Source organism: Patagioenas fasciata, chromosome 2 (assembly GCF_037038585.1).
Source record: "Patagioenas fasciata isolate bPatFas1 chromosome 2, bPatFas1.hap1, whole genome shotgun sequence".
In the NCBI taxonomy this organism is placed as follows: Eukaryota; Metazoa; Chordata; class Aves; order Columbiformes; family Columbidae; genus Patagioenas; species Patagioenas fasciata.
The window spans coordinates 168,303,784-168,317,958 of record NC_092521.1 but is presented as its reverse complement, the minus strand read 5'-3'; the positions used below and the strand labels follow the sequence as shown (position 1 = coordinate 168,317,958).

Below are 14,175 nucleotides of genomic sequence, written 5' to 3'. Positions count from 1 at the left end.
GCTGGAGAAACTATGGGCAAAGCATTTTCTTTCACCAGCACGTGGAGGAGCGTAAGGTCGGGGTTTGCACATCACTGCCTGGGTCCCACACTGCAGATCGAGTGTGGGTTTCATCCCGGTTGTATTTACTGATGGTGAAGTTGCTCGTATCTTCTTGGAAAGCGCTCAGGTGCCTGGTAAAGCGACGTGGGAGGTAGGACGGCCTGGTGGAACCTGCTGGCCTTTGAAGACCATCTCCTGCAGCTCTCCTGTAACACCCGGGGATACGTCTCTCCCCATCTCTGCTCCCAGAAGCAGCACGTCCTGAGAAACCAGCTGCCTCGGCAAGTTTTGGGGGCTCACGGTGTTAATCGGGGCGGTTTTTGGCATTCGTCGAGTGCCTTTGGCAGCTGCTCGTGGGGAGGACGTGCTCCGACTCGCTCGGCTGTTTGAGCAGGAGCTGCCCCAGAGGCTGCTCCTCGCAGGATGGGTGCTGGTGGGTCTCTGCCTCTGCTTGTTGCTCGTTGCTTTTCTGCCTTGGGCGAGGAATCCAGGAATGGTGACGACAACTTCGCCCTCTTGATCAAACAACAGCGCCGGACCTCTGCGTTACAGACATCCCTGTCCTGCTGCGAGAGGGGGTGTGAGGAGAACCTTGACTAACCTGGTATGTGATGTGAGTCATGGAATCATAGAACCATTGTGGTTGGAACAGCCCCTCAAGATCATGGAGTCCAACCATAACCCAGCCCTGTCCCTGCCCCATGTCCTGAGAACCTCCTGTCCGTCTGTCCAGCCCTCCAGGGATGGTGACTCCAGCACTGCCCTGGGCAGCCTGTTCCAATGCCCCACAGCCCTTTGGGGAAGAAATTGTTCCCAGATCCAACCTCAACCTCCCCTGGTGCAACTTGAGGCCGTTTCTTTGTGTCCCTGTCTCCCCTCAGCTCCTGTTCTCCAGCTGAACCCCCCAGGTCCCTCAGCCGCTCCCATCACACTTGTGCTCCAGCTCCTTCACCAGCTCCATTCCCTTCTCTCCACTTGCTCCAGCACCTCAAGGCCTTTCTTGGCATGAGGGGCCCAAAACTGATCCCAGGATTCAAGGTTTGGCCTCCTCAGTGGCACAATCACTTCTCCAGTCCCGCTGGCCACACCAGTGCTGGTCCCAGCCGGGATGCTGGTGGCCTCTTGGCCACCTGGGCACACGCTGGCTCACGTTCAGCTGCTGTTGAACAACACCGCAAAAGTGGGAAGATTAATTTCTTGGTTCCTACGTCAGAGCAGCTGCAGATCGTGTTGGTTGCTGGAAAGGTCGCTTTGCACAATGAGGCAACTTGGAGATGTGGAGATGTGTGGACCTCGCTGTAGAGAATCCTCCAGGGAAGCTGGAGCAGCAGGTGATGCTCCCAGATGTCAGAGCTCTCTGCAAGGGGACAGGAAAGGAAAGTGCAGTGCACAACCAGGAGGTTGTGGAATGAAGTCTGTACCAGAATTGGTGGGTGTTGTAGAGCAAATCTTGTGGTGCTTTGGCAGGGTGAGGGTTCCCTCAGCACCTGTGGGTGATCACCCAGCACCCTGAGAAGTGCAGCGAGCCGGTGGGGATTGACCCAGGGGAGCAAAGAGGGGACAAGAGTCCAAGCCTGAAATCACTGCCCAGATGCTCTTAATCTGGTTCAGAATCCGAAGGAAGAAGAGGAAGGTCGTCAGTTGGTTAAACTCACTGTACGGTGCATTTTCCTTTGCAAAATAAATGAGGGGACCTGTAGCAAAAGCTTGAAAATTGTTTCTCTTTTGTGTGGTTTGCGATTGGAAACAGAAAAGGGAAGAGGCACTTTGAGGACACGCGTTTGCTGCCGCTGAAGAGCATCTGAGTGCTGCCCCAGGGGACATCGTCACCGCATGGCCCCACAGGTACCCCGGTGTCCTTGTTCAGTCACTTCGCCAGAGCCCAGCATCTTTTCCTTCCAATTCGGGCCCAAAACCTCCTGGATTGATGCTGGAATCTCCTGCTTGGTTGTCCGGCTGCCTCCAAACCTTGTTGCCCTCACGGAGAACGTGATGGAGCAGAGGAGGTTCCACCAAACCACCACCCTTTTGAGGATTTGTGACCTCCCTCGTATCTTGTGTAGCAGTAATTTCTTTACACATTTGAGTAGTGCCTTCACAGGACCTCCGCAGATGGAGAATTTTTGGAGATGTGGAGAAATAAAGTGCAATTCTTGCGCTGGTTCCTCTTGAAAGCACAACGTGGAAGTGGTTGCCCCAGGACATTTGGTTTCGAAGAAGTTGGGGTGGCTATTGCAAAAACAGAAGGCTCTGAAAAACAGGGGATTTGGAAGGTCAAAGGGCAGCGAATAATTCTGGTATTTCTGCAGGGCTTTGACAAGGAAATGGTCTGAAATGGCCGAGATAGGCTTGGAAACTTCCTTAAACTGCTTCCAAAGAACGGAGAAGCTCTACCGATGCTCTTCGAAAATCACCGTCTGGGATCTGGGTGTTTGAAACCACTTTGTTCTGGCAATGCAGCAGAGGAAGCGTCTTTTTGTGTGATTATTTTTCCAGCTCCATCAAGCGCCTCGAGCCGACGCCGCCGAGCACGAGAGACATTTAAGTGGAGCGACGTGAAGCTTGAAGGACGTGGAGAGGTGAAGAAACGCCCTCTGATCCTCATCAGGCTCTGCAAACACCGCTGACCTCCTGCCTCCTCCTGCCGAGGTCTCTTTGCTTTTCCACCTCCAGAAACACTAAGAAAACTCTATGGAGATGTCCTCCCCAGCTTTCCTTGCCCTTTAGCCTTGTTCTTGGGGAGGTAGAAGTAGGATGGTGCTCATGAAGCAGTCGGTGCAGCTCCAATGTGCTTTGTTATGGTCAGTGAGTTCCCTAAGGTACTATGTGAAACGTAAAATATGTACAGTAATAACATGTATGTAGTGACACAAATGGTTTACTAAAATATTGTTGACCTTTTTTTCAGGTAGAATAGTGTGTAGTAAAATAGCAATTCCTTTATTTCCTGTCTTTACCATAGCCTTGCCAGTATGTATATAATTAACACAAAGAAAAAGCTGAGTGCATATGAAAGACAATGATTCCTCGTAACCCATTTAACTATCTTGGACTGCAAAATCTATTTCCATTCTCATATTAAATCTAAGCAAACGGTTGTCGTTTAAAAAAGCAATATCTTTTATTGACATATCCATATATTTGAGGTCCTGTCATTGCTTTTTACTCAGGAAATATGGGGATATATTTGCCATTAATTCAGATTAGAAAGTAGTGGTTTTGAGAAGCAATTGCCACAGAAGGCTGAACTTCCTATATTTGATTTTTTTAATCCCTGAGAGTAGAAATGAGTTTAAATGCTCCTAGAGAACAGAGGGTCCAACTTATTACACCGTTTGGTGACAGTGACTACAGGAGCAGGGACGCTGTGACATCTAAAGAGGTCACTTTTATGGGGTTTCTTGTCAAATCCATTCCCCATTCTCCAGACACAAGGACACCAGGATGTGGTTGCTCCACCACAAGGCTCAGAAAGACCCGTTCAGCTACTGAAGGAACAGTTTTTGCTCCACGAAGCCCTGGGGGCTGGAGGAATAAAGCACAACTCCAACCTTGCCGACAGCTCCGAGTGTCCTGTTTTGCATCGAGATAACTCTGCATTCTGCGCATTCCCCGCGTGCCGTGCCGTTCCCAACCCGCCTGCCTCCGAGCAGAGCTGATGTTTCTCCTTCCCCGGCCACGAAAGGGGATTTTCCCCCAGTGGAAAGCGGATTTTGAGGCATCCCTGACTCAAAATGGGGAACCTACCACCCCAAAAGGCTTTTAGGAGGGTCTATTCGGTGCTTATGTCTGTAATTGCTGCCGCCACCCAAATCCTCATGCAGTACCGGGTGCTTCCAGCACAGATCGGTACCCAGTGCTGCTTGTGAAGCCGGAGCCGCCTCCATCCCAAGCGATCCCGGTGGGTTTGGGCTGAAAAGGACTGGGAAACACTGCACGAGGTGCTCAAGGAGCAAGAGAACTTCTGGGTTGTGCACATCCATCATTTATAAGGAGATGCTGATGCTGCGCTGCCTGAGCTGGCTCCTCCGCGCCCCTTCGGCCTCTTGTTACCTCTGCTTTTCTCTTTGGTTGTTTTTGTGGCAAGTCTGATAATCCATCGCTTGTGAGGTGCAGCCGGCTGCCTCTGGAATGCAGCTCCAGAGGAGCCACCGGCACCTGAACTCTGCTTAACCCACTTCTGTGGAAGACCAGTAACTTCTTTTAAATGAATATGCTCTTAACCCTTGCCTGCCCGTGAGTTAGAATCACAGAATAGTTTGGGTTGAAGGGACCTTAAAGATCACTGAGATCCCACCCCTGCCATGACAGGGACATCTTCACCAGCTCAGGTTGCTCAGAGCCCGTCCAGCCTGGCCTGGGATGTCTCCAGGGATGGTTCATCCACCACCTCTCTGGGTACCTGGGCCAGGCTCTCACCACCCTCAGGGCCAACAATTTCTTCCTTATATCTTAAATCTCCCCTCTTTAGTTTAAACCATCACCCTTGTCCTATCACAACAGGCCCTGCTCAAAACTCTGTCCCATCTTTCTTCTCAGCCCCTTTTAAGCACAGAAAGGCCACACTAAGGTCTCCCCGGAGCTTCTCTTCTCCAGCTGAACCCCCCAGCTCTCTCACCTGTCCCCAGCAGAGCTGTTCCAGCCTCGGGTCATTCCTGGGGCTCCTCTGGCCCCTCTCAGCAGCTCCATGTGTGTCCTGGCTGGGGACCCAGCGCTGGACACCGGACTCAGAATTACTTGCGGTAGCAGCGCTCTGCTGCTCATCTCTCTGTCTTTACAGAAATATTTGAGCACAGAAGAAGGAGACAAGTCTTCTACTACCAGGGAGCGTGGAACTGCTGGGATTTGTGGTGGCAGAATCCCCGAGCACCGAGAATTACCAGAGGCAGGTGCAAGAGCTGCTCTCACCCTCACAGTTAATTAAACGCATTGATTTTTGTTTGTTCTCTGTGCATGGGTTTAATAAGGATCTGAAAGCGCCGGTGTCAGGCGCTGCGGGATCGTGTTCTCTTTGCCCCCATGTGCTGGCTGCCCCGTTTGCAGCAGAACCCGCCAGGTTGTGCCCTGTGGTTTTATATTTTTAACCTTGCGGATAAACCTCCAGCAACCACCGCGAGGTTTTTATTTGCAAGCCCAGACGGGGCTTCTCTGGGTAGGAAGAGCATTGGGGAGCGATTTAAACCCCAATTCCTTGTGCGTTCTGCAGGCAGCGGCTCCCATCGCACGTGCAAAATGATGATTTTAAAACCTCGCTCGTCGAGGGGTAATGGTAACATCTTGCTGGATGGAAAGAAACAGCTTGTTTAGCTCGGCGCTCTCTTATTTTAGGTGATCTGACCCTAAGGAGTCTGCGTTGGGTTCCCTTCCAGCTGCAGGTAAATCCTAAACGTCAGGTGAGGAGACCAGAAAGCCTGGGAGATATTGGATGTTACTTCGTTGGATAAATCCCGTCCTGCCAGCGTGTCTTGGTACCTCCTGGATGAATTAGTTGCTCCTTTTCCTCCCCCGGCCTCCCAGGTTAGGAACAAAATCCTGCTCGGTGGAGATTGTTTGTAAAATCCCGGAATAACGGTGAATTTTGTGTGCCTGGAGATGGCATCTCCTCCTGTACCAAAATTACGTGTGTTTCTCCAAGATCAGCCTTCCTGAAAAGAACGGCCTTTCTGGGGTGACCAGCACAGGTGAATTCAACAAATCTCTCCTCCCAGGGCATAAAAATACTCATAAAACCACACACACCAACTTGTTTTCATCGGCAGAAGCTGCTCATGTCCTGGGGGAGGTGTTGCAGCCACAGGCTCATCCCTCCCGTGTTTCTTTTAAGCATCTTTGTCCCAGCGCTGGGGACGTTGTTCGTGTTTCACAGCATTGCGCTGATCTAAGGGCTCGGGGGACCTGGGTTTGATGACACAAGGAACGCCTGCGAAGTCTCTTTAATCCACCTGGGCTCTGCTTTCCAGCCTGCTGGGCGCGTTTAGCTGAGTCAGGTCTTGCTGAGCTCTGCCTACGAGCTCCCACCACCTTGGTGGCAGCTGCTGTGGTGCCGAAGAGGGGATGGCGTGGGGAGGATAAAAACCTTCCCGCTGTGCTCCAGGCACCTCCCAGGTGGGGATTTGTGCTCCCCAGATAAACGTGGCCATCCGACCACTGACCTTCCCCTTCTCACCTCTCCTGGGTGCTTCTTCACCTGTTCTTTTACTTCTCTTTGCTGTAACCCCCTGGGACGGGCTGTATCTCCCTTGCTTCTCCATCTGCAGGGCAGTAGCCCCAGGGAGCATCTTTCACCCATTGGATTTTCCTGCCCTCTCCTGTGTTCGCAGGGCTCTCCCTCCTCCTCCTCCTCCTCCTCCGAAAGCTTTGCTGACAGCAACATCACCAGGCAGCGAACGCCTCAGCTTCTATTTAAACCGATTAAACCCATCGACGAGCGTTAAATGAGTTTAATCTACTTGATTTGCCCCTTGTGCTAATGGTGTATGGATCTGTGGAGTGCGTCGTAGGGATGTGTGAGTGGCTGGAGGTGGGATGGGGTCTGAGTTTTGGAAATGCCTCTGCCTGGAGCTTTCAGGGTTTGAGCTGGGTGAGGAATCAGCCTGGGGGTGGCCAGGATTGAAGTTATCTGATGGTTGTCCCTTTGAGGCCAGGGTTATTCAGGAGAGGTGTAAAAAGAGCCTTGGAAAGGGGGAGGATTAGCATGTGAGTATCGGGAGAGGGCTGCCTGATGGATCCTGAGCTCTGCTGGAAGGAGGTGACGGGATGGGTGTTGTCTGGGTGTTGTCTGGGTGTCACCGTCCCTGTCACCGCCAGCGCCGCCGCCCATTTATTTGCTCAGAAACCTGAATTTCCTCCAATTATTTGCACCACACAGCTGCTGAGCTGCACCTCTGTTTGGAGCACTGCCAGAAGCATCTCTGGGTAACCACCTTTTACCCTGAATACCATTCTTTCCCCCTGTCCTTCCCATTTACATTTCTGGGATCATGTTTTTGTGATTGTGGATCTTGTCTGGTGTTTCCATCCAAAGTCTGTTCCTGGGTTGAGACCTAAAAGGGAGCAGAACTGAAGTTCAGAGCTTTGCAAGGTTGGTGAGAGCCTGGCCCAGGTACCCAGAGAGGTGGTGGATGAACCATCCCTGGAGACATCCCAGGCCAGGCTGGACGGGCTCTGAGCAACCTGAGCTGGTGCAGATGTCCCTGTCATGGCAGGGGTGGCACTGGGGGGCTGGGAAGGTCCCTCCAACCCAAACTATTCTATGAAGGCTTGCCAAGACATCACCTCTATCCTGCCAAGCTCCTGGTTGACCCCATGTTCTCTGACTTTTCCGATTGCTGATGCAGACGTGCGTCTCGCTAACGTGAACACATGGATGTGTCTCACCACTCTGTGTTCTTTCCTCCACAGGGAGCTTAAACTGCGAAACTATGAGCCCGAAGATGAAGAGCTGAAGAAGAGGAAGATGCCCAAGGCCAAGCCGGTCTCAGGTGGGTGCGAGGGGGAGTGTGGGAGGTAAAACAACGGGGTGTGAAAGCAGAAGCGTTGCCAACGGTGGTGCTGGTGCTTGTGATGAGGACTCTGCTGCTTTGTTCTGTTCTGGAGGTGTGCAAGGCAAGGCAGACCAAAGAATCACAGATGGTTGGGGTTGAAGGGACCCCTGTAGATCCCCCAGCCCACCTGCTCATGCAGGGTCACAGAGCTGATCATGCAGGGTCACAGAGCAGATCACACAGGGTCACAGAACAGATCACATGGGGTCACAGAGCAGATCACACAGGTGGGTCCAGGCGGGTTTGAATGTCCCAGAGAAGGAGACTCCACACCCGCTCTGGGCAGCCTGGAACAGGCTCTGGCACCTCCCAGCAGAGAAGTTTCTGCTCATGTTGAGATGGAGCCTCCTGTGTTTCAGTCTGTGCCCATTGCCCCTCACCCTGGCGTTGGGCACCACTGAACAGTCTGCTCCATCCTCTGACACCCACCCTGAGATACTGATCATTGATCACATCCCCCTCAGCTTCTCTTCTCCAGCTCAACAGCCCCAGCTCTCTCAGTCTCCTCATCACAAAGATGCTCCAGAGCCCTCAGCATCTTTGTGTCCCTGCTCTGGACTCTCTCCATTAGTTCCTTGTCCTTCTTCAACTGGGAAGCCCAGAACTGGACACAGTAACTCCAGATGTGGCCCCACCAGGGCAGAGCAGAGGGGGACGATCACCTCCCTCAGCCTGCTGCTCACACTCTTCCTCATGTCCCCCAGGTCCCATTGGCCTCTTGGCCACAAGGACACATTGGTGACTCATGGTCACCCTGTGTTGACCACAACTCCCAGCTCCTTTTCTGCAAAGCTGCTTTCCAGCAGATCCGCCCCCAGATCTCTTTGCAGGGTTCACTGGGTGCTGCGATGAGCTGCTCTCCACCAGCACATCCCATTCCACATCCCATTCCACATCCCATTCCCTCCCCATCCCATTCCACATCCCATTCCACATCCCATTCCATGTCCCATTCCCTCCCCAGGGTGTGCTGGAGAGAATGAGGCAGCACTTGTGGCTGTGAGGACAAATGAGAACAGTGTGGGAACCTGCACCAAGCCAGCGTGCTGCAAAAGGGATGGGTTATCCCTTTCCTTTCCAAAATTCAGGTAGCTTGGAAACCTCTGTGTTCCTGCTCGCCACAACCCAAGGTGGAAAAGCCACTGGGATGCACAGCGTGTTTCAAAAAGGTGGACCCAGTTTCCTAGAATCACAGAGTCCTTTTGGTTGGAAAAGACCCTCAAATCATCAAGTCCAACCATAACCCACCCCCGGCACTGCCCCATGTCCTGAGAACCTCATGTCCGTCTGTCCGACCCTCCAGGGATGGTGACTCCAGCACTGCCCTGGGCAGCCTGTTCCAATGCCCCACAGCCCTTTGGGGAAGAAATTGTTCCCAGATCCAACCTCAACCTCCCCTGGCGCAACTTGAGGCCGTTTCTTTGTGTCCCTGTCTCCCCTCAGCTCCTGTTCTCCAGCTGAACCCCCCAGGTCCCTCAGCCGCTCCCATCACACTTGTGCTCCAGCCCCTCACCAGCTCCATTCCCTTCTTTCCAAAGCAGTATATAATATTTCACGATGCCAACATGTCACAATTGCACAAAAAACGCTTTAACGAGTTATCACATTTTAGTAACCCTCTTATAAATCCTCTTTAGCCTTTGACATATCCCCAACGAGAATAGTCACAGGGCAACAAAGATGCTGAAGGGAGTGGAGCATCTCCCTGATGAAGAAAGGCTGAGAGAGCTGGGTCTCTTTAGTTTGGAGAAGAGGAGACTAAGGGGGGACCTTATTAATGTCTATAAGTAGATAAAAGGTGAGTGCCATGAGGATGGAGCCAGGCTCTTCTGGGTGACACCCAGTGACAGGACAAGGGGCAATGGGTGCAAACTGGAACACAGGAGGTTCCACTGCAAGAGGAGAAGCAACTTGTTGGGGGTGAGGGTGTCAGAGCCTGGCCCAGGCTGCCCAGGGAGGCTGTGGAGTCTCCTTCTGTGCAGACATTCAAACCCGCCTGGACCCCTTCCTGTGGAACCTCAGCTGGGTGTTCCTGCTCCGGGGGGATTGCACTGGATGAGCTTCCCAGGTCCCTTCCAATCCCAAACATACTGTGATACTGTGTCGTTTCAAATCAGCTCTTTCTCTTTGAAATACCCCATATTTTGGCAGCAGCGTGAGGGTGGGAGGTAGGAGATGAGCATCCACAGCCCCATAGGGTGCTGGTGCGTCCCAGCAGCCGTACTGGGCACACTGGGGCTCTCCCGCTGTTGCAGGGTGAACGTGACGCTCGCGGCTTCCATTGCTTCATCATCCTCTCTCGCCCGTGGGCCCTTCACACCCTGCGTTGCACAACCGGGGTGTGCGTCTGAGCACCCCGAGTCCAGCCCCAAACCCAAGCGCTGATACTCGGGAGAGCCGAGCTCTGTCTGGAGGATTCTCAAGCAGATTCAGGCTGGTTTTGTTGTTTGAGTTACCTTTAAACAAACATTAGTCATGCGTCCAGGGCGTCTGGTCTGTTATTTCCTCGCGCTGAACCTCCCCGCAGCTCTTGAGAAGGAAGCGAAGGGTCGAAGTTTCCTTGATCTTGAAATATTGGAGTCTTCCTGGAATAGATCTCTTTAAAAACGCCCTCAATAAAAGGGCTGCCTTGGGGAGCCCGGCGGAGACCTCGGTAGGAACGCTGACGCTGCGCTTTCCTTTATCCTTTGTAACAGTGTCAAACTCCCCCCGACTCTTCCCTGGTGAGTGGTTTGGAGTCAAGAACAGTGATTTTTGACCGTTTCCAGCAAAATTGGCGCTCGCTGCCAGCCCTTCATTGGGAGCCACAGTGCCCTGTGGTTCCCCGTGTCCTTGGGGACCTTGTGCTGGGGATGGAGGAGCCAGGACTCACATTAAATGTGCCTTGGGCATATTTGGGAGCAGGATTCACCCCTCGGGGATGTTCTCCCTGGTGCCCACACCCCCTCCTTGCTCACACACCCGGGTTGAAGGATGAAAAGCTGGTTTTCCACCTGTGCTTTGCCCATTATCCCCCAAATCTGCAGCCTTTACGTCAGCTCTGGGCTGGAGCTTGATTTCTCCGAGATATCTCCGGCAGTGGCCTCGTAAATGAGACCTGATGAGTCAAATTCCAGTGGAAACACCCGTTGAGCTGCAGGTCTTGCGAAAAGAGGACTTGGACCCAGCAGAATGTTGCTGCTGTTTGTGGTGTTAAATTCATTTTCAGGTGATTTTTAGGAGTCTCTGAAAGGGTTTGGGTGGTGGAGGGACATTCCTACCCCCGTGTACTTGTGTGTAGTTTAAGGTGAAGATGTTCAAATAGGCTTTTATAAAAGCTTTTGAGAACCGAGCCCAGCGCTCGGGTGGGTTTCCCTGTGTCGTCCCCTCGCTGTCTTGCACTGATGCTGGTCCTGTTCCCCCATCTAGTGGAAGACAAGGTGAAGGACCAGCTGGAGGCCGCCAAGCCGGAGCCCATCATCGACGAGGTGGTACGTATCTTCAGAGCCGCTCCGCCGTGATCCCTGCGCCTCCGGCCTTGAACCTCACCTGGGTGTCTCCTATTTCCCCACAGGACCTGGCCAACCTGGCGCCCAGGAAGCCGGACTGGTGAGTGCCCACAGATCTCCTGGGAAAGAGAGGACTCTCTGCTGGGAGCAGTGGTGACACTGGAAGCTGTGCTGCCATCCAGAGACCTGGACAGGCTGGAGAGTTGGGCGAGGGAAAATGTAATGAAATAGAACAAGGGCAAGTGTAGAGTCTGGAATGTGGGCAGGAACAACCCCAGGTTCCAGTGTGAGTTGGGGAATGAGCTGTTAGAGAGCAGTGTAGGGAAAGGGAGCTGGGGGTCCTGGGGACAGCAGGGTGAGCATGAGCCAGCACTGGGCCCTTGTGGCCAGGAAGCCAATGGGACCTGGGGTGGGTTAGAAGGGGGTGGTCAGTAGGTCAGAGAGGTTCTCCTGCCCCTCTGCTCTGCCCTGGGGAGACCACCCCTGGAATATTGTGTCCAGTTGTGGCCCCTCAGCTCCAGAAGGACAGGGAACTGCTGGAGAGAGTCCAGCGCAGCCACCAAGATGCTGGAGGGAGTGGAGCATCTCCCGTGTGAGGAAAGGCTGAGGGAGCTGGGGCTCTGGAGCTGGAGAAGAGGAGACTGAGGGGGGACTCATTCCTGGGGATCAATATGGAAAGGGGCAGTGTCAGGAGGATGGAGCCAGGCTCTTCTGGGTGACACCCAGTGACAGGACAAGGGGCAATGGGTGCACACTGGAACGCAGGAGGTTCCACTGCAAGAGGAGAAGCAACTTGTTGGGGGTGAGGGTGTCAGAGCCTGGCCCAGGCTGCCCAGGGAGGTTGTGGAGTCTCCTTCTCTGCAGACATTCAAACCCGCCTGGACCCCTTCCTGTGGAACCTCAGCTGGGTGTTCCTGCTCCGGGGGGGGATTGCACTGGATGAGCTCTCCAGGGCCCTTCAACCCCTGACACTCTGGGATTCTGTGATTCTGTGAAAGGGCTATCAGTGTCACCGGTGGGTTTCCTGTCACCTCCAGGTTGGGTTAAAAGTGCTAGGAATGGGAAACCCAGCCCTGCTGTTGAGGAAGACGCAAGACATGGTGTCTTCCCTTTTCCTGCTTACATCCAGTGACTCCGCTGCTCCCTTTGGGGTGTTTGTCACCACGGTGGCCTCAGTGACAAGGGATGCTCTGGACACTGGCTTGGACCATGAGCTGTTGTGGGGGGGACACACAATCTGCTCTGTGGTGTTTATAGGAGAGAAGGAGTTTCTCTCACACAAGGAAGGGTGTGACGTGGTCCCTGCTTGGGGCGAGGGTTTGTTCTGACCTTGTCACTCTCCTCCCCAGGGATCTGAAGCGAGATGTAGCCAAGAAACTGGAGAAGCTGGAGAAGAGGACGCAGAGAGCCATTGCTGAGCTGATACGTGCGTCACGGTGCCATTCACCACTTGTTCCAGAGGGATTATGCGATCCTTACTGGGAGCTCGGGGCCTCACTGTTGGGCCAGGGACTGGTGGAATCATAGAATAGTTTGGGTTGAAGGGACATCCAAAGCTCATCTAGTCCAACCTCCCTGCCATGGCAGGGACATCTTCACCAGCTCAGGTTGCTCAGAGCCCGTCCAGCCTGGCCTGGGATGTCTCCAGGGATGGTTCATCCACCACCTCTCTGGGTACCTGGGCCAGGCTCTCACCACCCTCAGGCCAACAATTCCTTCCTCATGTCCGGCCTGAATCTCCCTCCTTTAGTTTAAACCATCACCCCTTGTCCTGTCACAACAGGCCCTGCTCAAGTCTGTCCCCAGAAGGGCCCCTGGTTTGGGATGGTTTGGGGTTCTCTGCCATGTTGGTTCCCCAATGTCTCTAAGCCGCTGCTTTTCTCTCTCGCAGGAGAGCGGTTGAAGGGGCAGGACGAGGAGCTGGCGTCCGCCGTCGCGTCAGCAAAGCAGGAGGGAAGCGACTCCGACTGAACGGATCCATCCCGCCCCCCATCCCGTTACTCCGGGTGGAAGCACCTCGTTGGGACACGCTGCTCCCCAACGCTTTGCCGGGAGCCCACAAATCCCACCCAGCCTGACAGAGAGGAACAGATCCAAGGAGCTGTGCTCTCCTCCCTCTGACCGTTCCTCTGTTGGGGAACATTCATAGGTGGCTTTTGGGGACCGTGTGGGGCTGGTGGGAGCAGGACAAACACCCACATCACCTCGAACCTCGGCTGGCAGGACTTGGAGCAAGGACGGTGAAAGGGGCGGTGCAACAGGAGGTAAATTCAGTCTTAACTCCGCTCTCAGTTGACGGGTGAGCAAGAAGATGCCCAGACAGCCAAGAGCAGCCCTTGGAGAGGCACCACCATTTCCCAGGGGTCTGACGCTCCTGTCCATGCACTGAGATCCCTTTTTCACGCTGCTCCTTCCTGCAGAATTGCTGGTGTAGCTGCCACGTGGGGAACAGCGACGTTTCTCGCTCTGGAGAGCTGGCTGTGAGTATTTGGGAACATCCGTGGCCCAGCTGAGGTTAACGTGGGGTTTGCTCTGTTCCCTGAAGTTGTCCCGACCCTCCAGGCTGTGCAGCGTGTACTGCTCCTCTGTGTGTTTTATAATTGATAAAGTTTGTTGTTAACAAATCTTTTCATAATAAAACCATCCCGCGGTGGAAGAAGTTGTCACTTTTTCTGCGGAGGGCTGGGCGGAGGCAGCTGATTTCATCTCCCTTTTGTCTGCGGGGACTCCAGACCTGTTTGCTGGTCCCTGTCCCCTTCCTTTCCCAGAACAGGGAACAAAAGGCTGCAGTTTGTGTAAATTTGAGGGGGCCAAGCTGTAGCTGCAGCAGGTTGAGCACAGCTCCTGGGGCTGATGCCACAGGGGGAGGTGAGCGGGTGGGACCACCCTGGATTTTCCCTTTGTTCCTCCTCTTGGAGATCTTGCAGGATCTTGGCCAGGCCTGGTGGCGCGGGCTCCTGAATCCTCTGTGTTTGGTCCAAAAGTGGGTTTAGAATCGGTTTGTGTTGGAGGGACCTTCCCAGCCCCCCAGTGCCCCCCCTGCCATGACAGGGACATCTTCACCAGCTCAGGTTGCTCAGAGCCCGTCCAGCCTGGCCTGG

At 53.8% G+C, this 14,175-nt stretch overlaps 1 protein-coding gene across 2 annotated transcripts in view; it reads left to right on the top strand.

Annotated features, from left to right (window-relative positions):
* CCDC12 (coiled-coil domain containing 12) overlaps nucleotides 1-13,733 on the top strand; it is a 50,455-nt gene extending 36,722 nt beyond the window's left edge. For both annotated transcript variants that reach the window (XM_065831467.2, XM_071805440.1), the window contains exons 3-7: nucleotides 7,444-7,523; nucleotides 10,995-11,056; nucleotides 11,140-11,174; nucleotides 12,424-12,500; nucleotides 12,966-13,733. In XM_065831467.2, coding sequence (XP_065687539.1) covers nucleotides 7,444-7,523; nucleotides 10,995-11,056; nucleotides 11,140-11,174; nucleotides 12,424-12,500; nucleotides 12,966-13,045 — 334 coding nt within the window. In that variant the 3' untranslated portion in view covers nucleotides 13,046-13,733. The remainder of the gene's footprint in view (nucleotides 1-7,443; nucleotides 7,524-10,994; nucleotides 11,057-11,139; nucleotides 11,175-12,423; nucleotides 12,501-12,965) is intronic.
* The last annotated feature ends 442 nt before the right edge of the window (nucleotides 13,734-14,175 follow it).